The sequence below is a fragment of the Phoenix dactylifera genome, chromosome 6, assembly GCF_051530095.1.
Source record: "Phoenix dactylifera cultivar Ajwa chromosome 6, Ajwa_hap1_PhDact_Kaust_v1.1, whole genome shotgun sequence".
Classification (NCBI taxonomy): domain Eukaryota; kingdom Viridiplantae; phylum Streptophyta; class Magnoliopsida; order Arecales; family Arecaceae; genus Phoenix; species Phoenix dactylifera.
In genome coordinates, this window is record NC_143195.1 from 7,525,888 (window position 1) to 7,552,791 (window position 26,904).

Here is a 26,904-nt window from a genome sequence, read left to right on the forward strand (position 1 = left end):
TTGCTTGGCTTCTATTTTCTTCGTGTGGAAATCAATTAAAAAATACCAAATGTGTTTTTAAAGTTGGTAGACAAGTAGCTAGCGAGTAGCCTTCGCACTAGGCAGGCACCTTGAGGTTAATGCAGCACAAAATCTAATAAATGCAAGAAAAACATAAAAAAAATAGGTATAATCTAGACCTAAGGATTGAGTTGGGCAGGCCTAAGCTAAGGATCAACAGCTCAGAGCGAAGCCTGAGCCCAACCTAGCTTAAAATCCAAGCATGAGACTGAATTGGCTCAACCTGATTAGAGTAAGGCATGGTAATCCCTTTGATGCTCGTTCTTGAGAGAGGGGTGGGGTGGGGGTGGGGGGGGGGGAGAAGTGGGGTGGATGGCAGGCGAGGGGACTGGGCAGAGGGTAGAGAGATAGAGAGCGGGAGGATTCAAGTTAGGTTGTGGCGGTGAGGGGGAGAGATCGAGTCTGTAGGGAGTAGAGAGAGATGTGAAGGGGGTTATTGCTTGACCATGTGCATGGTAAGGTGTGGGTGGTGGCAGGAGAGAGAGAGTAGGGAGGTGGTGGCAGTCTCTGTCGCACACTCGTGCAAAGAGAGGATGGAGGTTGGCCAAATGAGGGGAACGAGAGATTGGGATTCTGGTCCCCCACTTTTCTTTTATTTTTAATATGAAAATATGCAGGACATTACATAAATTTTATTATACAAAATTATGTAAATTCTAATCTATATAAATCAAGATTTTTCGTCTCGGTACTGGACCCCATATTGGTGCCACATTAGCACAACGTCGGTACGGTATGGTACGAGATTTTTTTGATGCACCGAGTATCGGTGTGCCACCGTATCAGATACCGATACTGAACTAATATGGAATGGTACGTTTTGTACCGCCCCATTCGGGCCGGTACAGTGTACCATGAATTATAAATTATATATTTCAGGCTGGATCGAGCAGTCGGGGCGAAATTTATCAAGGCTGAGTGTGGCTTGATTTCTAATCGGGCTAAAATATTTCTGCCCATCTTGGATCATCTGGTCAAGTGTCTCTATCCATGCCCACCTAAAACCAGGCCGGGCTGTGCCTCGCGGGATAGGTCAATTTTACTCAGATCTATTTAATCCAGCAAATGAAACATAATATATCAAATAAGATGTAGTAAGTTAACGGTAAGTACCAACTTTCAACATGCAATACTATTTTAGAAATTGATATCTATCTTCCATACTCAAACATGATGCAAAATGTTATGGTGGGTGCCTAAGTGGCTGTCTTTCAAAACACTGTTAAAATATTAGTTCATGTTACTGGTAAAACTGACCTGACATTCCTACGTCATCATGAATTCATGATAACTTTCAACGTGCAGAATACTTGATGCACACTTTTGAAGGCCCTGTATATGCAGCCAGACAGTTATATTTGTGGGGAGGCATCTATAGGTAAGCGCACTTACGGCTCAGAACTGTATGACAAGCTTCATCTCCATGCAAGCTAGAAGTCCCTTGCTATTTCACGTGAGGTTGACTCCATGTACATATTACGTACCACATGAGGAGGTGCTTTTCCCAGTATTACTGCAAGATTACAGGCTTTTGTGCTTTAGATTGGTTTAGTTTGCTTCCAACTGCTCATGCTTCTCCAATTTTTTTTTTTCTTGTTTTATTCTCACAGTTGCCTGTAGTACACTACCTTGAGCCTTGCAACACAAAATTCTTATGTTACAGGTAGGTTCATCAGAATGTATCTCCTTCCTATAACATGGAAAAATTATTTGATCCTCAGTTACAAGGCATATATCATATGATTCTCATAGTTTATTTTCTTCTCTTATGGATGTGTGCATGGGGATCACATGCATGTGGGTACATGTGCATGTGTATGTGAACATATTTCTTTGTGTTTGTGTATTCTATTATCAACCAGATGAGCTATGTGCTGAATCTTATGCTGCTTGTTTGCATATCTATCAATACCATTCCTTTTTAAATTCTTCTTGTGACTCATGAAATTATACTCAAACAAAATATCTGGTAATTATTAAGCAAACCAAATATATCAGAGTAAAATCTTATACAGATAAGAAATAAAATTTAAACTGATCTTCCATTGTTCTAGTTCACCTTGCATGATCTCCTGTCATCTCGTGGAAAATGGATTTACCCTTGACTGAATTTTGCAATGAAATAGTTATTTACAGCGAGATGCTTTGAAAATCCATTCAATTGATGATTTTTAAGACTTTCCTTGATCAACAGTCGTAGTCCAGGGTGGTTGTATGGGCTGAGAGGTCATGAATATGGGCAGAAATTTGGTTTTTCCATCCATTGGCATGGTTTTCTTTGTAGATTGCTGAGTTTTTCTAATGCAACTGAGTGCTGAGTTGTTGAGAATGATTAGCAATGTCAAAGTGAGGGTGATATAACAGAAGCTCTTCACTTGCTTCCGTTCTGCTTGCAATATATTTCTGATGGCAGGGTGAGATGTGCATGTTAAAGCAATCCAGCTTGATAATTCCACCAAAAGGATGAAACAATCCATCTTTATTTATTCATCTGAAGGGAAAGAAAATTGATCAGCTTAGCATGAATTTGATGGGGTATCAGCAAAATATTAATGAATGATCGTTAGATGTATTATATAACAACATAGTAGCAATTGCGCAACTGCCTTGAGTCATAATTCATTTAGATATCCAATGACATCATTTAAAATTTTAGCAAGTGTTAGTAAGATTCTTTTTTTTTCTAACTCTCCTGTATTGATTCTGTAATTAACAGTTCTGAATATAAGAAACAGATGTAGGAGTTGACACTAAACCAGGTTTTGGTTCAAATTAGGAAAAAATGGTCCTGCTCCTTGAGTAATTTTAACTCACTCAGTTTCAGTAGTTTCAGCACTTTTGGAAGTTTCATTCAATATTTCAGAGATTCATTCAAAAAAATTGAGAAAAAATCAAAATACTTTGAAAAGTAGAAAAAGAAAAAGAAGTCGAGAAAAATCATTACACATCATTTCAAGTATCTTGTGTTGTTTAAGTTCTTTATTTGTGTAGTTTTACAATTTTAGGCTCAAGTTAATCTTGCATATAAGTGTTTTTTTATTAATTATATCAGTAGTTGTTCCATGAATGTGTGTGTGTGTGTGTGTGTGTGTATTTTGAACTTCAGCTGTCCAAATATCTGTTATATTTAACAATTTTGAATCTTTTCGATGGATATCTGAGATCATGTCTTGATGTGTTGAAGGGCTATAGATCTTTGGATTTCACTAGATCTGATTTTAGTTATCAATTTTTTGTATTTTGTTTTATTTCTGGTTATTTTTAGTTTTGGTGGGTTATCATGGAATGGAGGGCTGAGATTGTAATATCTTTGATCTTATTTAATGTCTATGATGGGCCCGATTACTGTAGCTATTACTGTTCATGCTTCACAGACGTTCGGGCTACAGTAACTGTGAACAGTACCAGCGCTTTATGAAGGGTGTTTTAGGGAGTTTGAAAGTGTGGTTAGTTTTTTTCTTACCTTTAAATAGATAGTTGAGTCTGTGATTAGACATTTATGTAGAATATGAATATCAAAGAATGAGACTTTATTTTCTTTAAACCGTTGTGCTATGATTCTGCAACAAAGATAGGAGGCCTTCAAACCCTTGGTGTAATTCCTAGTTCCCGGATTGAGTCTGGTATTATCCTGTCTTTCCTTTTATTCTTTTCATTATCGTTCTCTGCTGTTTATTCTTTTTGTTGCTGGAAATTGGACCCGGGGGCAATCTTCGGCCGAGGAGAGGGAGCGACTGTTAGTCCTCACGGCGGGGCGGCGGTCTGTCGGCGGGCGGCGTCCTCCGTCCGGGGCGGTCGGAGAGAAGGAACAGCAGGTCCTCGCAGCGGGGCGGCGATCCGTTGGCTGGCGGCGTCCTCCGTCCGGGTGCCTGCACACGAACCGGTGGCCGGGTTCTCCGGCGCCGGCCCTCCGACGCTCAAGTCAGGGAGGGGGCAAATAGTGGAGAGCAGGAGATAAACAGTGATTTTTGGGTGTATGAATGTTTCCCCCATCTTGAGAGGCCAAGGCTCCCTTTTATATGCGGGGGTCGGTTTACCTGTGATGTAACAGGGCGAGGCCGTAGTACGGCTTGGCATGTTGTTCAGGTCGGCGCTCGGTCAGGCGAATCATTGCACTGATGTCGGCGGTATGGCCGAGATCAGAGACTTATCATAGTCGACTAGACCCTGCTGGGTTGATTTGCCGTGGAGAGCTGGGGATCCGTAGATGTCAGGAGCCATGCGCATTTATTGTGGAGTAAGTCGAAGATCCGCATTTATTATGGAGTAAGCCGGAGATCCGCATTAATGGTGGAGTAAGCCGGAGATCCGCATTTATTGTTGAGTGTGCCGGAAGATTACAGCGGCCATACGCAATAAATGCCGGAGGGGTGTTAGAGTTCGGTCCTCGGACATCGGGGTTTCTCTTAGGTCGGAGGTTTCGGGGTCGGTCGTCTTGTGGCCGGGCGTTCCGAGGTCCGACGCTGACTTCGGCTGTCCGGGGTCGGAGGTTGTACGGCTTCTTAGGGGCATTTATGTCATTTGGGGGGAAACTTTATTCCCCCCAACACTACCCCCGACTTCCGAGTTCGAGCGGCTTGTGGGGCTCGGACGTGGGAAGTAAAGTCTGTCACTAAGGTTGGGGGGAAGGTCTCGCCCGCCCCCTCGTGCTTTCCGGAGCTTTCATGGTGAGATGTGCGCCCTTTGGCGCCTCGAGGCTGCTTTATTCGGTGAGCTAATGATGGAGCTCGTATCATCATGCTTCTTGAATCGCCAGGATCATTTTACGGCGGATTAATGATGGGGGACCTCGAGCTCGTCGAGGCGGTGTCTCGATTCCGTAATCGACGTTTCTGGCTCATTAATGAGTGTGCCGTTACGGGGTTTGAAACGGACACGCGGCGCGACCCGAGGTCGGACGCTTTCGATTTCATGTTACTGGGTCATAATTCCGAAGAAGTGGAGGCTTCATCGGGGCTCCACGTGTCCCAGATCTTATTAAACGAGGGGAGCGGGGGTTACGTCCGCTCGTTCCTCAAGACGATTTGATTCTGTGGACCCATGATGAGGCCCCGAGATCCGATGGGACAACGCTTCGATTTCGTATCCGATTTATTAAACCGGAGTGAATACGGTGCCTCGGCTTCCGAGGTCGACACGTGGCGCAACCCGGTCGGGGGGATGGGAACCGACCCCGTCGATCTGGGCCGTCAGGGGGGTCTATATAAACCCCACGAGTCTGCCCTAAAGGTCTTGTTTGGCTGCCTCTTATTTTCGTCGTCTTTCCCCCCTGCTTCCTCCCTCAGCTGAATCTTGCTGGTGGTGCCCGGAGCGATTTCCGGCAATGTCCAGTAGGTTTTCTTCCTGTTTTCACTAGGGTTTCCTCTTTTCTCCTCCTCGTCAACTTCCATTTTCTACTCTTAACTTTTGCTCCACTCTTCCGTGAGAATGGGTTCCGGTCCCGAAGAGGTTGGGTCGAGTCTGTCGGAAGAGGAGCTGGAGTTAATCCGCTCCCGTTTCTTCTTCCAGCCCGGGTTTCGCCTTGAAACCGCAGGGCCGGAAGACAGGGTGACGCAGCCGCCTCCAGGTCGGATCGCGGTTTACCGCGAGACACTTTGGGCGGGCCTGCGTTTTCCCGCCCATGAGTTCGTGAGCAACTTGCTGGCCGAGTACCAGCTCGTCCCGGCGCAGTTGGCTCCGAACTCATGGAGGACCATAATCGGGTTTTTATCCCTGTGCCTCGGGCACGGGATCCCGATTTCGGTAGGCCTTTTTCGCCGGTGTTTTCTGTTAAAGAAAAACCCGGCGGACGTAGGGTGGTTATATTTCGCCTTTCGGGGCGGTATGTCACTCTTCCGGGGCGCCCCTTCCTTGATTCACGAGTGGAAGAGGAAGTTTTTCTTTCTGGCGTCTGCGGCGCCTTGGGGGTTCGAGCCAAGGTGGGGACACCCTCGGCTGAAGGCCCTCAACAAACTCTCCGAGCCCACGGGGAGGGAGCTGAGGACCCTGGACTCTTTGCGAGCCCTCGGAAGGGGCAACGACCTGACCGAGCTCCTGCGGGAGGACGCCCTGGCGAGCGTGGGTCTGAGCTCGGCGCGCCCCGAGGGTAAGGGCGGTTGCATTATTCTATTTATTTATTTCTTGTTCTCCGTCTTTACGGTCACTGGTCTGACTCTTAACAAAATTCTTGATTTCAGATATTCCACGCATGCCGACCAGCAACACATCACTTTTCTCTCGCCTGAGGAGGCAAGAGGCCGAGGCCGGGGGTGCTGCGCCCCAGCCTCGGAAGAGGGCGAGGACGGACGACGCTTCTTCGTCGGCCGGGACGAGTGGCCCCGAGGCGGGGGCCCCTGCAGCCGACCCGAGGCGGGAGCGGGTTGTTGGTGATGCGGGCCCGTCGGCCCCTCCTTGCCCTACCCCCCTTGCCTAGCGGGGGGAGCCGTCCGTGGTCCGGCCGCTGCAGCCAGGACCCGGGCTTACCCGAGGCACCGAGGCGAGCGGCTCCGGGACCTCGGGTTCGATCGTGCCGAGCTCTTCCCGGGCTTTCCGAGAAGAGTCGGTCGAGCCGGATTCTTCTATTCCCGAGGGGCGCTCGGCCTTTCAAGATGCCGAGGTCGCACGCTCCATGTTGCGGCGTGCGGTGCTTCCAGCGGACCGGGCCGTGTTCCGGGGTATTTCGCTGGAGGAGGTCGTCGGCAGTGCTTACTGCAACACCGCCCGGGTAAGCTTCCTTCTTAATTTCTCCGAGTTTTTAGCGTACATATGTGCTTTTCAACTCACAATACCCTCGTTTCTTTCTTTTCAGCATATTCTCGAGCTCGACACCATGGCGTTCATCGCCCATGGGTATCGGGAAGAAGTTCAACAGCTCGGCCAGCAACTGGAGCCGGCCAAGAAAAGAGTCGCCGAGCTGGAGGCGGCGTTGGCCGCGGCCGAGGCTCGGTGGACAGCCACCGAGGCCGAGCGCCTTGCCATGGTGGGGGCGCTCGAGGAGGAGAAGGCGGCTCATGCCCTGACCAGGGCAACCATGCGCGGCACGGAGGCGCGCTTAGGGGAGGTCCAGGCCAGGGTCGCGGCCCTCGAGTATGAGGAGGGGGTCTTCCGCCTCCGACTCGGGCAACTTGAGGCCCGGGAGAGGAGGGCCCTCGAACGAGCCGAGCATGCTGTGGAACTCTTCAAAGAGTCGCAAGAGTTCCGCGACATGTTGGAGGAGGAGACGGTCGACGGTTTCCTTCGAGGCTTCGAGAACTTCCGGGAGCAGGTGCGCCGGTACTGCCCTCAGTACGACTTCTCGACGGTCCGTCCGAGGGAGGACCGGGGCTGGGGGTCCGACGTGCAAGCCCTTCCTGCCATCCTGACGTCCGAGGCGGGAATATACGAGCAGGACCCCGCCGAGCCTTCGACGGGGGTAGCCGAGGCGGACGGTGTCATGGAGGCGGCTCCGGCGGCCGAGATCGACGCTGTCCCGGAGGCGGCGCCCGAAGCTCCTGCTCCCGGCCCCGAGCCTGTTCCGGAGGAAGATCATGAGGTCATCAATGTGCCGGATGACCCCCCGGATGTGGCTCCCGCCGCTTAGGACTTAGCATATTTTTCTTTTTCTTTTTCATTGTATCCGGGGTCGGCCCTTGAGTGGCCGACTTCCAATTTTGTAATTGGCCTTCCGACCCTTTGTTAATGAAGAAATGTTTTTGTCATTCTGTGTTCATCTTTCCCTCTGTTGTCGTGGATGAGGCTAGAACCTTAGCTAACCGCCTCGACGACCTCTAACTTCGTATTTTAATCTTTGGGCTGCTTAACGAAGCTGCCCTTTTCCCTGGCTATATCTTAGCTGCCCTTCTCGGATTCCAGTCGTCTCGACCAAAGGGAGCTCCGAGCTTAGGTTTCTAGAAAATTTCTCTAAGTCCTATAACTCGGATCTTAGAGTCGTGGGAGTTGCCACGTTTGGCCTTTAGGAAAATCTTAAGGCACCGAGGTCGGGCCTTAGCCCTTCAAGTGGGACCGGAATAGGTCTATTCGTGCCGCTATTCGGGGAGTTTAGTCGGGTTTCCGAACTCAACTCCGAACCTCTCATAGGGAGCGCGGGCTAATAAACAAGTTATTGCCGAAGGTTTTCATAGTTATCGTTCTCGGACCCTGCCGAGATTTCGGTGAACAAGGCTGGGATTCCCAAAGATTGCCTTGGTACCTGTGCTTGGCTGGTACATTCGTGGCCGGGACCACTTTCTCAGCTGGACGTCGGAGTTTACTTAGAAGAGCCGAGTTGGGCCCTACTTTATGAAGCCTTAGTACGGATTGCGGAGACTTGACGAACAGAGCAGGCATAACGAAGTTGGGAGGTCGGTCTTAAGCCGACCCAGCGAAGAAGCCCGGCTTTGGGGCAAAATAAGACTCCAACATTGGACGAGATCCCGCTCGGCAATATGTAGATAAAATTTGACAAGGAGGGCGTCTAGTTGGGTGTACCTCTTGCATTCTCGGGGTCATGCTTCGCATGGTGGAGTAGGTCGCTTCCCTTCCTCGTCGACCTCCGGAGTCATTTTTGACTTGTAAAAGGGGCTCGGGCTTCCCATGGATCCGGCGACTCCTGCCGGAGTTGAGAGGATCTGGGGAGGCTCTGTTGATTTGTAGCCCTTTTTGAGGTCGAGGGGGCTTAAGACCCTATGGTCGGACCTCGGAGCGCCTCAACCTTGGTCGAGGGATCTCACGTCAGGTCGGCGGGTTCGTGGACGCTTTGCTGACCTGTGATTCCTCCCGAGGTCGAGGGAGTCTGGTTCTCTACGGTCGACCCTCGGGGCATCCCGACCTTAGTCGAGGGATCGTTCGTCAGGTCGGCTGGTCTGGGCACGCTCTACCGACCGGCGACGCTTCCCGAGGTCGAGGGAGTCTGGTTCTCTACGGTCGACCCTCGGGGCATCCCGACCTTAGTCGAGGGATCGCTCGCTTCGGGGATCGGGGATCGTCGACCGCTCCCGGGGGTCCACTTTGTGGCGCCCCGGGTGGAGCCACCCTTTCCACCCCTCACGGCGCTTTTCCGAGGTCGAGGGAGTCTGGTTCTCTACGGTTGACCCTCGGGGCATCCCGACCTTAGTCGAGGGATCGTTCGTCAGGTCGGCTGGTCTGGGCACGCTCTACCGACCGGCGACGCTTTCCGAGGTCGAGGGAGTCTGGTTCTCTACGGTCGACCCTCGGGGCATCCCGACCTTAGTCGAGGGATCGCTCGCTTCGGGGATCGGGGATCGTCGACCGCTCCCGGGGGTCCACTTTGTGGCGCCCCGGGTGGAGCCACCCTTTCCACCCCTCACGGCGCCTTCCCGAGGTCGAGGGAGTCTGGTTCTCTACGGTCGACCCTCGGGGCATCCCGACCTTAGTCGAGGGATCGTTCGTCAGGTCGGCTGGTCTGGGCACGCTCTACCGACCGGCGACGCTTCCCGAGGTCGAGGGAGTCTGGTTCTCTACGGTCGACCCTCGGGGCATCCCGACCTTAGTCGAGGGATCGCTCGCTTCGGGGATCGGGGATCGTCGACCGCTCCCGGGGGTCCACTTTGTGGCGCCCCGGGTGGAGCCACCCTTTCCACCCCTCACGGCGCCTTCCCGAGGTCGAGGGAGTCTGGTTCTCTACGGTCGACCCTCGAGGCATCCCGACCTTAGTCGAGGAGGCGCTACGGGGGGCCGCGAAGGTACTACCCCGTTGTTGGTGTCGAGCGCCACGGGGGACTGCGAAGGTACTACCTCGTCTTCCCGAAGTGTCGAGGGGTCTGGGCACGCACTGTCGACACTCGGGACATTTCGACCTTAGTCGAGGAATCTTGCACCAGTCGACGTTTCACCGTCCTGCGATTCTTCCCGAGGTCGAGGGAGTTTGGGACTCTACGGTCGAGCCTCGAGGCATCCCGATTTTGGCCGGGGAATCTGAGGATCACAGACGACCCAATATTAGAAGAGGATTACAGTCATCAAAATGAGAGAAATATTTGCAGAAAAAAGGAGCTGAGTCCATTATCCTGATTATCTTGAACCCCTTGGGGTTTCACTGGTAGTACATTCGTAAATTCTCGGAGTTCCAGCTTCGTGGGATCAGAGTCCCTTCCAGGGACTTCAATTTGTACGCCCCTGGCCGTTGTACCCGGGCGATTTGATACGGTCCTTCCCAGTTTGGGGCGAGCTTTCCTTGCTCGGTTGGTTGAGAAGCCTCGGCTTTCCTGAGGACGAGGTCCCCTACTTTGAAGAGCTTGGGCTTAACTCTGGAGTTGTAGTATTGGGCCGTTCGCTGTTGATATCTTGCCATGCGCACCCGGGCGACCTCTCTTGTCTCTTCGACGAGGTCCAAATTGCTCCTGAGCTGGGAGGAGTTGGTATCGGGGTCGTAATGCTCCACCCTCGGAGAAGGCAAGCCGATTTCCAATGGGATGACGGCCTCAGTGCCGTATACTAGGTTGAAGGGGGTCTCTCCCGTGGGCAGTCGGAACGTGGTCCGGTACGCCCAAAGGACATTGTACAAGTCCTCGACCCACTGTCCTTTAGACCGATCAAGCCTAGCTTTGAGTCCCTGCAAAATAGTTCGGTTAGTTACCTCAGTTTCCCCGTTTGTCTGGGGATGGGCAACCGAGGTGAAGCGATGATCAATGCCGAGCTCAGAGCAAAACTCCCTGAAATGAACATTGTCAAATTGTCGACCATTGTCAGATATAAGGATACGGGGTAGTCCGAATCGGCAGATTATAGACTTCCACACGAAGTCCCGCATCTTTTGCTCGGTGATCCGGGCAACAGGTTCGGCCTCGACCCATTTGGTGAAGTAGTCGATGGAGACGACCAGGAACTTTCTCTGTCCGGTGGCCAGGGGAAAGGGCCCCAGGATGTCGATCCCCCATTGGGCAAACGGCCAGGGGGCGATGATGGAGGTCCGCAGAGCTGAAGGTCGGCGCTGGATATTGGCGTTTCGTTGGCACCGATCGCACTTGCGGACGAAATCTGTTGCGTCCTTCTGGAGTGTGGGCCAGTAGTATCCCTGCCGCAGGATCTTATGGGCCAAGGCTCGACCCCCCAGGTGATTTCCGCAGATCCCTTCATGGACCTCTCGGAGGGCGTAGTCCGCCTCGGAGGGGCGGAGGCATCTGAGAAGGGGAGAAGTAAATGATCGTCGATAGAGTTTATTCTCGTACAAGACATACCGGGGAGCCTGGCGCTTGATTCGGCGAGCCTCCGTCTCGTCATGAGGTAGAGTTCCGTCCTGAAGATAGCAGACGAGCCCGTCGATCCAGCTTGGCTCGGAGTCGATGCACATAGTGGGCTCGGGTTCCTCCGTGCTGGGGACCCGAAGATACTCGAGCGCTGTTCCCTTGGGAAGCTCGCTCATGCGGGAGGTGGCCAGTTTGGATAGCTGGTCTGCCCTGAGGTTTTCTGCTCTGGGAATATACTGAATATTGAAAGAATTCAGGGCAGATGTGAGTTCCCGCACCTTTTGGAGATACTTTTGCATGGATGGCTCTTTAGCTTCAAAATCTCCTTGGACCTGGTTCACCACCAGCTGGGAGTCGCTGAAGGCCGTCAGGTCTCCCACTTTTAGTTCTTTCGCCAGCTTGAGCCCGGCGATGAGAGCCTCATACTCGGCCTCATTGTTCGAGGCCGGGAACTCGAGGCGCAGAGCTTGCTCGGCCAGCACTCCATCTGGACTGGTGAGGATAAGTCCGGCCCCGCTGCCCTCCGGGGTCGAAGACCCATCCGAGTGCAGGACCCATGGCTGCTTCGGGGTCTCCTCCACGGACTCAGATGTCGGCTCGGGGTCGTCCGGAAGGGTGCACTCCACGATGAAGTCAGCGAGTATCTGAGCTTTGATAGCCGGCCTGGGCCGATATTCTAGGTCGAATTCCCCGAGCTCGACCGCCCATTTGGCGATCCTCCCCGCACGATCCGACCTCTACAATATCTGCTTCATAGGCTGGTCGGTTAATATAGCTATCGTGTGGGCTTGGAAGTAAGGCCTGAGTCTCCGAGCCGAGATGATGAGAGCGAAGATGGTCTTCTCAAGTTTAGAATATCGGGTCTCAGCATTCCTGAGAACCCGGCTGGTGTAATAGACCGGCTTTTGGAGCTTGTCTTCTTCTCGGACGAGGACCGAGCTTACTGCAGCTGGGGAGACGGCCAGATATAAGTAAAGAATTTCGCCCTTCTGGGGCTTGGTGAGCAGCGGGGGAGAGGCCAGAAGGCTCCGAAGCTCTTCAAAGGCTTGCTGGCATTCTTCTGTCCACCGGAAGTCTTTCGGCCGTTTGAGGCTCTTGAAGAAGGGGAGGCAACGCTCGGCTGATCGAGAAACAAACCTTCCCAGGGCGGCTACCTGCCCCGCGAGCCGCTGCACCTCCTTAACTGTCTTTGGAGGCGACATCTCTTGCAGTGCCCGGATTTTCTCCGGGTTGGCTTCAATTCCGCGTTGGGTCACTATGAAACCCAGGAACTTGCCCGAGGTGACCCCGAACGCGCACTTCGCCGGATTGAGTTTCATTTGGTATTTTCTGAGCTTGGCGAATGTCTCGTTGAGATCGGCTATGTGGTGTTCCGCCGCTTGGCTCTTTACCAGCATGTCGTCCACATAGACTTCCATGTTCCGGCCGATCTGGTCTTTAAAGATTTGGCTGACCAGTCTCTGATAGGTAGTCCCAGCGTTTTTCAGGCCAAAGGGCATCACCTTGTAGCAGTAGGTGCCCTTGTTGGTGATGAAGGCCGTCTTCTCCTCGTCTTCCGGCGCCATTCGGATTTGGTTGTATCCTGAAAAGGCGTCCATAAAAGTTAGCAGTTGGTGTCCTGAAGTGGAGTCGACGAGCTGGTCGATGCTCGGGAGAGGGAAGCTGTCTTTTGGGCAGGCCTTGTTCAGGTCGGTGTAGTCCACGCACATACGCCATTTTCCGTTGGCCTTCTTTATGAGGACTACGTTGGCGAGCCAATCCGGGTAGGAGACCTCCCGGATGAAGCCGGCTCCGAGGAGTTTGTCCACCTCCTCGGCCGCAGCTCGTTGTCGCTCAGGGGCGGAGCCTCTTTTCTTCTGCTTTACAGGCCTGCTGGTTGGCCTCACCTGGAGTCGGTGGACCATGACCTCGGGGTCAATTCCTGGCACGTCCGCGGGCGACCAGGCGAAGACGTCAGCGTTGTCCCGCAGGAGGCTGACGAGGCGACTCCTCTCATGGGCGCCGAGGCCGGAGCCAACCTGCACGGTTAGCTCGGAAAAATTTTCTTGTAGTGGGATTTGAATAAGGAGCTCACCGCGCTCTACTTGCTTCTTCCAGAGAGTGTCCCTCGCATCGAGGGTTTCTATGGGCAGTGAAGGGCCCATCGGGCGGTCTGGGGCCTCGGCTGGTTGCTTTACTGTGTGGGCCGCCATGTAGCATTGCTTGGCGACCAGTTGGTCTCCGCGGACCTCGCCCACTCCTTGGCCGGTGGGGAACCGCATGAGCAAATGGCGAGTTGAAACCACGGCTCGAAGGGCGTTTAACCCTGGGCGCCCAAGGATGGCGTTGTAGACCGAGGGCAGACGGACCACCAGGAAGTCCATCCTCACAGTGCTCTCCTGGGGGGCGAGGCCAACTGTGACAAGGAAGCTAGCCTCACCTTCAACCGGGACCGCATCTCCGGTAAACCCGACCAGCGGGGCATTGATTCTCCGGAGGTGTCCTTCTGTCAACACCATTTTTTGGTAGGCATGGTAGTACAAAATGTTGGCTGAGCTTCCATTGTCAACTAGGACACGCTTTACATCAAATCTATTTACAATCATTGAGATGACCACAGCGTCATCGTGAGGGGTCTCGACCCCTTCTAAGTCCTCGTCCGAGAACGAGATGACTTCATCAGTGCGTGGGCGCTTCGGGGGTGCTCCCTGGGCGGCTGTTCCTGCCGAGGTCCGCCCAATCATGTTGATGGTGCCGGCGATAGGCCTGTTGCCGCCAGGATTTTCGGTTGGTGCGACATTCTCCGCCGGCCTCCTTTCCTCATGTCGGTTCCTCACGAACCGGTTGAGTACTCCCCGTCTGATGAGCGCTTCTATCTCGTTCCGGAGTTGGAAGCAGTCCTCCGTGTCGTGCCCGCGATCTCGGTGGAAGCGGCAGTACTTCCTGGAATTTCGGGGAAATCCCGTGTCTCGCATAGGAGGCGGGGGTCGGAAGAAGTCCCGGCCCTCAATTTCCATCAGGATCTCGGCCCGAGGAGCATTGACGGGTGTATAGTTCTCGTACCTCGCCTGGTACGTCCGAGGCCGTGGTGGAGACCTCGGACGAGGAGGTGTCCTCTGCTGAGGTCGCCCCTGCTGACGGGGCGGGCTCCTCAGTCTGGGGAGATTCTTCTCTCGGCGGGGAGACCGGCTCCTTTGTCGACCGCGCTCCTCGCGGCGCTTCTTCCGCTTCTTCGAGGTGGGCTCGATCGCCCCCCGCCTGGAGGCAACTGCCTCCTCGGCCTTGGCGTACTTCCGGGCTCGGGCCAGCATTTCGGTGAAGTCGGCCGGGAAGCTCTTCTCGATGGAGAAGAGGAATCGGTAGGAGCGGACCCCAGTCTTCAGAGCCGACATGGCTATCGATTGGTCTAGCTCGCGAACCTCCCATGTGGCGGCGGTAAAGCGGTCCAGGTACTCTTTGAGGGACTCCCCCTCCTTCTGCTTGATGTCCAGGAGGGAGTCTGATGTCCGTCGCTGGCGCCGGCTGGCAGCAAAGTTGGTGGCGAACTGCCTGCCGAGCTGCTCAAAAGAGGACACCGTGTTCGGCTTCAGACCAGAGAACCAAAGCCGAGCGGTCCCTCGGAGGGTTGCTGGGAAGGCCTTGCAGAGTATGGCCTCCGAGGACCCTTGTAGGGCCATGAGGGCCCGATAACTCTCCAAGTGGTCAAGGGGGTCGGTGATTCCGCTGTAGGGCTCCACCTGAGGCATTTTGAACCTCGCGGGAACTGGCTCGTCCTCGATCTGGCGGGAGAAGGGGGACTTGGTAGTGAACTCAAAGCCCCCTTCCTGTCTTGCCTTCTTGCTGTGGAGCGCCGCAATCTGGCGCTCCAGATGCTCGACTTTTCGGTCGAGCTCCCCCACCCGTGGGATTGTCGCTGTGGTTTGCGCCAGCTCACGGTGATCCGGGGCTGACTCCGCCTCAGAAAGTTGGGGTCTCCGGTCGAAACCTTCTCCCGGTAACTCTCTCCGGGGAGAAGCTCGTTCTCCATTGTTGGCTCTGGAGGAGCCATGCAAATTTTGGCTGGGGAGAACCGGGCCGTTGGGGAGACACTCCGGCGGGGCCTGGGCCTGCGGGGGAAGTGCCGGTAAAGCCTCCACGCGCCGCAGGCCCTGAACGGCGGCGGCCAGGGCCTGGACTTGCTGTACCAGGGCATTGAACTGTTCCGGCTGGACCTGAGGAGCTGGGTCAGCCGGAGTTGGAGAATTCTGGACGGAGTGTCCAGGACTTTGCGGGGGACGCCGGGAGACGTTAGAGGCTTCCTTACTTCTCGACTTCATGACTGCTACTCGGGCCCTTCCTCTAGCGCCAACTGTTGCTGGAAATTGGACCCGGGGGCAATCTTCGGCCGAGGAGAGGGAGCGACTGTTAGTCCTCACGGCGGGGCGGCGGTCTGTCGGCGGGCGGCGTCCTCCGTCCGGGGCGGTCGGAGAGAAGGAACAGCAGGTCCTCGCAGCGGGGCGGTGATCCGTTGGCTGGCGGCGTCCTCCGTCCGGGTGCCTGCACACGAACCGGTGGCCGGGTTCTCCGGCGCCGGCCCTCCGACGCTCAAGTCAGGGAGGGGGCAAATAGTGGGGAGCAGGAGATAAACAGTGATTTTTGGGTGTATGAATGTTTCCCCCCCCTCTTGAGAGGCCAAGGCTCCCTTTTATATGCGGGGGTCGGTTTACCTGTGATGTAACAGGGCGAGGCCGTAGTACGGCTTGGCATGTTGTTCAGGTCGGCGCTCGGTCAGGCGAATCATTGCACTGATGTCGGCGGTATGGCCGAGATCAGAGACTTATCATAGTCGACTAGACCCTGCTGGGTTGATTTGCCGTGGAGAGCTGGGGATCCGTAGATGTCAGGAGCCATGCGCATTTATTGTGGAGTAAGTCGGAGATCCGCATTTATTATGGAGTAAGCCGGAGATCCGCATTAATGGTGGAGTAAGCCGGAGATCCGCATTTATTGTTGAGTGTGCCGGAAGATTACAGCGGCCATACGCAATAAATGCCGGAGGGGTGTTAGAGTTCGGTCCTCGGACATCGGGGTTTCTCTTAGGTCGGAGGTTTCGGGGTCGGTCGTCTTGTGGCCGGGCGTTCCGAGGTCCGACGCTGACTTCGGCTGTCCGGGGTCGGAGGTTGTACGGCTTCTTAGGGACATTTATGTCATTTGGGGGGAAACTTTATTCCCCCCAACACTTTTCATTATAATATGTGTTCAAGTTTATATTTACTTCTTTTTCTTCTGATTTCCTTTTTCCCTTATTTCCTTCCTCATATTGATCCCAATTTGTTTCTGTTAATACATAAGCATCCTATCTTCGAGTTATAAATCTTACTTTCTCAGACCTATCATTTGACAGCCCTTTAAATTCTTTGTTTGTGTTGAAATTCTAACTTTCATGGTTCAGGTTTGTCGAGTTTTAAACTTGAAATCCAGCAACCTGTATGTTTCAGCCTTGCTTCCTTAGACAACTAGACCCCTACAATAGACTATTCTACATCACATTTTTAGTGTTTAGTGCACGCAAATATTTTCTTCTTTTTTATTTGAATTCATAAATATATCAAGTCATGGCATTTCTCTTGCTTTCTTGAGGTTAAGTGGCTATTCAATCAAGTGCATGCAACTATAGTGTTATATTTATTTTATAAAAACATGTTACTCTAAAATATCTTGTATTTAGTTGTTCTTTAGCCTTTATATGGTACCATAATAACCAATGAGGGTTTTTTTTTGATGTCTCAGCCTGTCAAGGATTATGTTCATTGTCTATCCCAAGGATCGGCAAACCGGTACCGGTAGGCATACCGGTCGGCCATTGGACCGGTTCGGACCGGTGCCAAACCGGCCAACTCATTGGGAGGTATACAGTATCTTTGACTTTCTTATGAACCTTCCCCTTGCTTGGATCTTATATATTTGGTTACTACATATGAGGAGAGCTTAGCATGAATATTACAACGTATGACAAATGTCAGAATCCAAGGCCAGATATGCTACGGCAAAGAGAAAAAAGGGCAAAGGAAAAAGACTCATATTTGATTATATGACCAACCAAAAAAAGGGAAACATGGATGAGTTATTGAGATGCCTACTTATGCAAAGTAGATGATCTCTAGATTGATCTTTGAGCAGAGCTTCAAGTTTGTTGTAATGTAATTGGGAGGACTATGGAGAGATGTGAATAATTTTAAAAATAAAAGGAAAATCTTTATTCTTCAGAGTGTATGGCCCTTGGGAGAAAAGAAAAGGGAAAAGAAAAACGAAAAATCGTGACCATCATCTATAAAGCTGGATAGTAAAAGAGGAACAAGTCACATGATGCTAGTAGAGACATATCTAGCATATATTGTCGGCGATCATTTGAGGTTAGGATCATGAACCAATGAATTAAATGAGAACTGAGTGATCAACTAAATATTGTGAGAGGGAAAGAAAATTAGTAATGCTGCTTCGGAAAATTTGGTTACATTAGTGGGATTGCATGAACTGAAGAGCTATTAACCTGACATGCCTCTCTTTTAGCAGTACCTGGATCCTGCATCTGTAGGGTAACAGTGAACCTCTGGAAGGTTAGCCAAAGTTGGTGGACTATGCAGTTGTATCAGATCCAATTTCAAGGTGGTATGAAATGCTTTAATTGCAACATGTTCACAGTGTTGATTCTCTTGTGATTCATTTCTTTATCCTTCCTGTATTTTATAATGTGAAGGAGACCGGTAATTACTCATGTTTCCTCTTCAGTAATCACCATTAGTGCAACTGCTCTTCGCATGATTAGTTGCTAGTTATACCAGTCTAATGTATGACCATATCAGACCATCAGAGTCGTAAAAGGCTGAATTGATGGGTGTTGCAGGCAGATGATCTGTGCATTTCTGGCAGAGGTTCTGAAGATTTCTTTAACCTTCTGTATGAGCTTCTGTATGATTTTAATTCATTAGGGTATAGGCACTAGCTTGTTGTCACCTGTCGGTGAGTTAATTAGTCTGAAATAGTTATTTAAACCTTGCTTGCTGTGAAAGTTGTTAGGCAAACTTGACACCATAGACAACCCAACTAGGATGAGTTGGTTGTCAAGTCTTTTTGTTTGAAAAGATAGAATTTGGGCTGTCTGGCGGCATGTTGAACTAACCTAGTTGTTTACTGGTGCACAAAATAATAACTGTGCGACAAATTATTGCTATAGCTTCTGAGTGGTGTGGGTAATATAATTGGTGAGTAATGTCGATATTTAATTAGTGTCAGATCTGGTGAATTAAGCATTTGCTTTCTTAAAAGTTATGGTAAGATGGGTGCGAGCAATTATTTTTGCTTAGTAAGAAAAAGATGTGGACCCCCTTTTTGTTAAGGCTTCAGAGGAGAGAGAAGGGGGAGGGGGGGGGGGGGGGGGGGCGCACAGGAGGAGAGGATGGTTGTGGAACTGAGGATAGCAAGTTGAGAAAAAGTGATGTTCGTAAGGTACGCGAATTATGGTGCTAAAATGGAGATTAAGAGTGTGTACCAGCCACAAGAATGTGACAGTGTTTTCTCACCAAAACAGAATCTTGTGGAAGGATGTCACAAGAGAATGATGTTGTATGCATTGCACATTAAGTTTATGTTTGGACTATATAATGGTAAATAGCAGCTACTAGTTCATGTTAAAAGCTCTTAAACAGGGTCTGGCTTGACCCATTTGTAGCCCAATTATGTTTAAGTATTCGGATCTGTGTCATTGTCAATAATTTGCCAACTACATTTGGGCCTTTATTTAGTTATAGTTGCAGTTGCATTTTAATTCTGAAACAGGATTTGAGCTGTCTTTTGATTTGCCTTAATTGTTGAAGGCGCTGTGCAAGTTTAGCTGGCAGTGCAGCAGAACAAGTCTCATCATCGTTTTGCTCGTCTGTTTTGTTGTTGAAGTTAGAGAAATGGTAAAATTGGGGATGGTAATTGGTAGACTAGAATGCATCGGCGAACCATGAAGAAAAGGCAAATGGAGGAAGCAATGAGCTTCCCCCAGAATTAAATGAGATTAAAAGGAGTGTTGATTACAAGAGAAAGAAGGAACGTGCAGGTGTCAAGCAACAAACTCATAAAGCTTGCCCATCACAAAGGGGCCAACAAAAGTTGGAAGAGCTTTGTGCAGAACCGTAGAGATTGCTGCCTTCTTTTGAAGAAACATTTGTGAATTCCTCTCAAGCCAACTATGCCAGCAGACTGCCATCACAAGCTGATCCCACGCACTCCTCACAGTCTTCTTTGTTCTTCGTCTCCTCCAAGAGGTCCGCAGGTCTCGAAGGTCTGTAGGCCAGCCTCAGAGATTGAGATGTGCCTTGATTGAAAACCGGAGACTTTTTGATAAAAAGGGCATTTCAGCACCACGTAAATTGCAACTTGCTCCTCTACCCTACCCTGTCTTATTAGCCAAGACATCTCCTATAAGCCGTCTGTTTTTCAAGGCTCACCACATGAAGATTTCGATTTTTCTGGTACCTTCGCCTTCCAAATAGCCTTGTAAAAGGGCCAAAGGATTCTATCTTGGTTGAGGAATTTGTAAAATGACGAAACTGTCGCAACCCAGGATCTCACCCAAAATGGCTAGTCAGAAAGTATTTTTTAAGTTCTTTGGTCTTGTATAAGTATCCAAGATTTTCTCAGCGAATAATCGATGTGGGACTAAACACATCCCGCATGGGTCGTTCAAATTCTGACGTTCTCGTTAGGCTGAGGGTTCAAATTCATTCAAATCTAATCATAACTACCACAATCGGCTCGTCATCAGCCTCTATGAACCAATGCTGCAGTGTCTTCTAGTCCACATAGGCTATGGATCGAGTTCGCTCTGATACCATTTATAACAATACAGGATCTCACCCAAAATAGCTAGCCGGAAGGTATTATTTAGGTTTCTTGATTCTGTATAAGTATCCAAGATCTACCTAGCTAATAACCAATGTGGTATTAAACACGCTCGCATGGGTCCTCACATATTCTCCCCCATTTAAGCCCTGACGTCCCCGTTGGGCTAAGGGCTCAAATCCATTCGAATCTAATAGCAAACACCACGATCGGCTCGTGGTCGACCTCAATGGATCCATGCTACAGTATCTCTTAGTCCACATAGGTTATGGGTCGGGTCTGCTCTGACACCATTTGTCACAACTCAGGATCTCACCCAAAATGGCTAGTCGGAAGGTATTATTTGGGTTTTTTGATTTTATACGAGTATTCAAAATTTACTCAGCAAATAATCGATGTGGGACTAAACACGCTCGCATAAGTTCTCACATAAGAGCCAGGTTTCGATTCTGGGACCTGTGGTTTGTGGCTAACCACGATCGGCCTGTGGTTAGCCCCAAGGGATACGTGTTGCAGTGTTTTCTAATCCACAAGTTATGGGTTGGGTCCGCTCTGATACCATTTGTAACAATTTAGGACCTTACTCAAATGACTACCCGGAAAGTATTCTTTGTTGGAAATTGTATCCTAAGAGTCAATCGTCAGTATGTTGATGATTGAATTTTGTAAATGAATTGACAAATTAATAAAGTGTTAATTGACATTATTCATCATTTCATTGTACATCTTCAAATGAACTCTTATATGATGAAGTCCTTAAGATTTATTTTATGATAAAGGAAGATTTATCTTCAAGTCCTTACAACTGTTCGCGATCAAATGATATGCTGTTACTAGGACGACATCATTATCGAGATTAGGTCGTTGTGTGACATATACGTTGGTTGTCCTCTTAATCAAGGAGTGTGGAGACACTGATATGTCACACAGGTGAAGTGTAGGAGTACATTTCACTGAACGTGACCAATTTCGGAGCACTCTACTGTCGAGAGATGTTCCGAGTGGATATGGGTATAAGTATCATTCAGACCTGAGATCACCACAGTGATTAGCAAGCAACTCACTGTACTTTGGTACAAGACTACCTGAATTTCTAATTCAGCGATGGAAGGTCACTGGGTGCAGTCAAGTACTTGCGTAGTCAGTTGTGAGTCAAGATGGAATTGATCCCTCCTGGAAACATAAGATAATGTCTTGTGATTAATTTAGCAAAACCTTGGCCAGGGTAATCCCAGTGAGGAGTCACGGGATATTTAAAGTTAATCACATAATGGATGTACTAATTATAGGGTTGACAGTGAGCTCTAAGTCATCCTGGCATTAGGAGTGAAAGGGATGAATTATACGGTAACCATAGTTCAAGGATTCTTGAATGTTGCTTTGCAATCACTCGGTCTATCCGGACGTCGGGTACCATTGCTAGATGGTCATTGCGATTAGTACAAGAAGTTGTTCTTGTGCTACCGGCTTAGGTTCGAACCTATGGGGTCACACGCATAGAAGTTTCTAGGTTGATCAAATGGCTGATTGATGATTAAGAATCATTCAGGGGTAATTTGATCAATTCGATTGACAAATTATCCTAAGCAAAAGTTGCATTAAAATAATTACTGAATTATTGGAGGATTAATTAGAAATTAGATTGCTAATGAACTCAATTTTATTGAGTAATTGGGCTTAGGTTGAGCCAAATTGAATAGGATTCAATTTGGGCTGCATCAGGGTTTGACTTAATTGGATTGGGTTTAACCCAAGTAGATTGAGCTGGACCCAATTGATGGGACTTGACCCAATTGGATTAGGCTTGATCCAAATCAATTAGAAGACCTTATTTGATGAGGATTATGAGTCCAAATAATCAGAATTGGATAAGGAGAAGAATTCCTAAATTTTAGGAACCCATCCTTATCTTCTTGGAGAAGAATGACACTTTGATTTATCCCTAATATTTTTCACGCCTATCCTCTTTATTTTTGGCCAAAAATTGGCGTGAGAAGAGAAGAGGCGTGGGGCTATATTTTCTATAAAATGGCGCTTCAAATCTTCCTAAAAAGATTTGGATGAATTTCCTAATTTGTAGGGATTGCATGGCGTATGAAATAGGATGGTCTGCGGCTGAACTTTGGACGCATGAATTCCTATCTTTTAGGGATCCAAAATGCATGAAATTTGGATATGTTTATCTCCTCTTAGCTGCCAAATCATCAGAATTTTTTGGGGATTTTATCAGCCAAATTAATTGGCTAAATTAGGTGTGAGGCGTGGGGGGGGGGGTCTTTTGGCTATAAAAGACCCCCATGCCTAGGGTTCAAAAATATACAATATTTAGAGGTTTCAAAAAATTCTAAAAAAAATTTCTTGAGGGCCTCCATCCCTTCTTCTCCTTCTTCCTCACGTCCATCCTCCATCTTCTTGAAGAACAATCAAAGGTTGAGTGTTTAGAAGGAGAAAGCTTCAGCCATTGCAACGTTTCTGCGCGAGCTAGCACTCCCGCGGAAGACAATCTACCTAGGGCTTCGCGTGTACTTCTCATAGTGGCCATTCGTGTGCGTGGCTGCGAAGTCAAGGATCAGATCCACAAGTTTCTTCCATCATAAAAGGTATTAATTCTATATTAATCTTTTATTTTGGAGTCAGGGTTTAGGTCCGATTCTCCGAGGTTTTACCCTCCTTTGGGGCTCCTCACGGAGTATCTCCAGAATCCATTCGATGGATATTCGGAGATTAATCGGAATAGTGTGTTTATCTTTCAGATCTGATAGTTAATCATGCATAAAGTTTTAGCATAATGGTTTAAACGATTCCGGCATAATCCTGTGTTCTTACAATGCTGATATCTAGATTTGATCTTGTAAGCATGCACGAATTAAATTGTTTGATTTGATTTTTCCGCTGCATTTTTGAAACTTAAAAAGAACTACGTATGGCTTGATCTCTCTTGTGAAGGGGTACGTAGGCAACCCGATCAGGTTCAGCCATGATTTTTTTTAAAAAAAGAAAAATTCAGCATGCTTAATACCGAAGAACCTAGGATTCACTTTCATTCTTTGGGTTCCTTAGTCCTGTATAAGTATCCAAGATCTTCTCGGCGAATAACCGATGTGGGATAAAACACATGCCTGTATGGGTTCTCACTTTCTTCGTTCAAGCTTTGATGTCCTCACCAGGCTATGGGTTCAAATATGTTCAAATCTATTCAAATCTAATCATATGCATCATGATCGGTTCATGGTCAGCTTTCATGAAACCGTCCTGCAGTATCCTCTAATCCACATAGGCTATTGGCCGAGTTCGCTTTGATACCATTTGTAGCAACTTAGGACCTCACCCAAAAAGGCTAGTCGGAAGGTATTTTTTGAGTTGCTTGGTCCTGTATAAGTACCCAAGATCTTCTCAACGAATAACCAATGTGGGATTAAATATGCCCGCATGGGTCATTACGTACTTCCTCCGTTCAAGCCCTGACGTCCTCGTTAGGGTAAGGGTTCAAATCCATTCAAATCTAATCACAACTACCATGATCGGCTCGTGGTCAGCCTCTATGAACCCATGCTGCAGTGTCCCCTAGTCCACATAGGCTATGGGTCGAGTTCGCTCTGATGCTATTTATAATAATACAGAACCTTACCCAAAAAGGCTAGTCAGAAGATATTATTTGGGTTCCTTTATTCTGTATAAGAATTCAAGATCTACTTAGCGAATAACCAATGTGGGACTAAACACAAGCCCATATAGGTCCTCATATACTCGTTCAAGTCCTGATGTCCTCGTCAGGCTAAGGGTTCAAATTTATTCAAATTTAATCACAAACACTACAATTGGCCCGTGGTTAGCCTCAAGGAATCCGTGTTGCAATGTCTTCCAGTCCACATAAGTTATGGGCCAGGTCCGCTCTGATACCATTTGTCACAATCCAGGACCTTACTCAAAATGGCTAGCTGGAAGGTATTCTTCGAGTTTCTTAGTCCTGTATAAGTACTCATGATCTCGGCGAATCACCGATGTGGGACTAAACACATGCCTGCACGGGTTCTCAAATATTCCCTCCATTCAAGCCCTAATGTTCTCGTCAGGCTAAGAGTTCAAATTTATTCAAATCTAATCATAAGCACCATGATTGATCTGTGGTCAGCCTTCACGAATCTGTGCTGCAGTGTCCTGTAATCTATGTAGGCTATGGGCCGAGTTTGCTTTGATACCAATTATCACAACCCAGGACCTCACCCAAAATGGCTAGCCGGAAGGTATTTTTTGAGTTTCTTGATCCTGTATAAGTACCTAAAATCTTCTTAGCGAATAACCGATGTGGGACTAAACGCATGTTCAATGGTTCCTCACAGAAACAGCGAGTTACTATCATTTGTGAGTTTCCAAGCAGGCACATCCACGAGTTTCGACGGTCTGAAAGCCTCAAGAAGCTGGACCAGGTCTTCTTCCTGCTTCGATTGAAAAGGAGAAATGGGTCTGAAGAAATTGAGGCGGCATTTTTGTCTTCTCCGACTCCAACATGAGGCCACTGAAGAGTTAGCTTGAACCGCTTGATCATACAGCTTGTGGAAGAGAGAGGCTTGAGGAATGTTTCTTGTCCAAGCATCCTTCTAAAATCTGATGTTTGCTCCATCCCCGAGCTCGAAAGAGATGCAATTCCAAAGTGCCTTAAGATCCTTGCAAATATCTTTCCAAATTGGCGAGATGCGGCAAAAAGATCTTTTGACTTTGAAACCGAACCTTCCATGGGCATAGTGTGTATTCTTAGTAAGTCTCATCCACGATGCCTCCGATACTTTCAAGAATTTCCACGCCTACTCCGATAGCAGAGCATATTATGGTCACTAATGTTTTTGATGCCCAAACCACCTTCCATCCCAATTGACTAAGCAATTGAAACGGCTGATTGACTCTTTTCCTTTCCATAGAAAGGATCTTTTCATCTGATCAATTCGGTTCACAACTAATGAGGCAGCTTAAAGCCAGACATGGAATAGAAAGGAAGAGCTCTAAGAACGGTGCTGATCAATGCGAGCTTGTCCCCTCCACTCAGGAATTTACCTTTTCAAGCAGCAAGTCTGGAGCAAACCTTTTCAATCAGTGGCATTGAACAATGCCTAGAGAGCCTTCTGTCACTAAGAGGGAGGCTGAGGCAGGTGAATGGGAAGGAACCCCTTTCGCAGTTCATCAATGTTGCAAGTTGCCTTGCCTCCTCGTCGTCCATGTAAGGCAAATCAATAAGCTGTTATAAATATTGATCTTTAGCCTGGATGCTTGCTCAAAGCCAAGGAGTAAAACTTTCACTGCCACTAAGCACTCCTTTGTTCCAGAGCAAAACAACAAAGTATCATGTGCGAAAGGAAGGCTTCTCGGATTAGAAAAGCAAGGCTCAGAACCAATACCTTTTATTAAACCCACAGATCTGGCTTGCTTGAGCATTCTAGCAAGCACGTCAGTAATGAGGATGAAGATTGGGGGTTGACATTATCAACTTTGTACAGAGTCCCTGTGATAGGAAGAACTGGAAGGGGGTTAAAATTAGATGTGTTGGGAGTGATCATAAATCTATAATGAACCAAGCAGAAGTGAGGCTTAAGAATACTAGGCTGTGAGAATTGGGGTTTATCCCAATATTCAAACCCCTCTGTCTAAGAGCCAGTTGTTCTCGAGTTGAGGTGGTGCATCCCCAAGTATTTGAACTCTGTTAATTATAATCGAGTGGGTCTACCTCCCTTTCTCTTGAAAAGGAAAAAGAACAGAAAAAATAAGACTGTATCTGAACATATTTGGCACATTTTAAATAAAGTTGACATTGAAAAGATTGTATGAACCTCAGCTGTTTCTATGACAAGTTATGCTGGTGGACAGGCCCTTTCAATTTTTGCTGTTTGCAGACCATTTGGAACCTACCGCACAACAATAGTCTTTAGAATCTGAGAAAAAAAAATCACATTTCCATTGTTAAAAAAAAGTTAGCTTGATTGCACTATTACATGTTCGAAGCAATCGGGAAATCTGATGCATCTGGATTTTTTCAGGTTGAATGGCAAGTATTTCAGCACCAGCTCTGATCAAACGCTCATGTCATATATATCCTTTCATTATTTGTCATTTGATGGAGAGCAATGTTCCCTATCAAGTGTCATTTCGTATTCTTCAGATGAGCCAAAGAGATCGGCAGGCATATGATTCTACTATTGCATCGGTGACTTTGGAGTCTCCTCAATCTTACCATAATGTTTTCAGAAGCTTGTAGAGCCCCAGATTGGAGGCAGCCCAACTATCTTAATTGCACACTATAATTTCTCCCCGGTTGATAGGTAACATTTAAGTTTTTGGTTGTCATTCAAAACTAGATGAGTGACTAATGAATTTGCTGAAAAATTGCAACTGAAATGCTGTATAGTCACTTACAGCTGTAGTTCGAGGCAAGGTTTTAATAATGGTGGGAAAGAAGGGCGTTACACTCTCTCATGTGGGATGGGAACAGTTAGGAAATGGACCAAGATGGGATGAAACATCCACTGTTTTAAGTATCGGTATGCAGGGTGTCCCATTTTTTTTGGGTGGACGTGACAGCCCGGCCTATGGTATTTAAAACCTTTGTTTCAGAGACAGAAGAGTAGGTGGTTAGTGCACTGTTGTAAGGGCCTCAATAAGGCCCTCAGATTTGGTGGCCCCTGGTATCTTCTGTCCTTACAATGCAGATGCCCAGCATGCTGCTGCTTCTGCTGCCTTTCCTTTTTTTTTTTCTTTTTTTTCAAAACAATACAGAAGAAAGGGGTTTAGGCATGAGAATTGCTGCTTGATGTATATATATTTTTTAAAATGATACTGGTTTGGCCAA

The 26,904-nt window shown here is 48.6% G+C and overlaps 1 protein-coding gene and 1 long non-coding RNA gene across 2 annotated transcripts; both read left to right on the top strand.

The window, feature by feature from the left end:
* The first annotated feature begins 1,420 nt into the window (after positions 1–1,420).
* LOC149753269 (uncharacterized) lies at positions 1,421–17,495 on the top strand. Its single transcript, XR_016395702.1, has 3 exons — positions 1,421–1,555; positions 1,671–1,723; positions 16,971–17,495. It is a non-coding gene; the product is annotated as an uncharacterized LOC149753269 (long non-coding RNA).
* Positions 6,603–26,904, top strand: LOC148703091 (uncharacterized). Its single transcript, XM_089923838.1, has 2 exons — positions 6,603–17,088; positions 26,096–26,904. Exon 1 carries the CDS (start codon positions 6,668–6,670, stop codon positions 7,616–7,618), a length of 951 nt encoding a protein of 316 aa, XP_089779964.1. The 5' UTR covers positions 6,603–6,667; the 3' UTR covers positions 7,619–17,088; positions 26,096–26,904.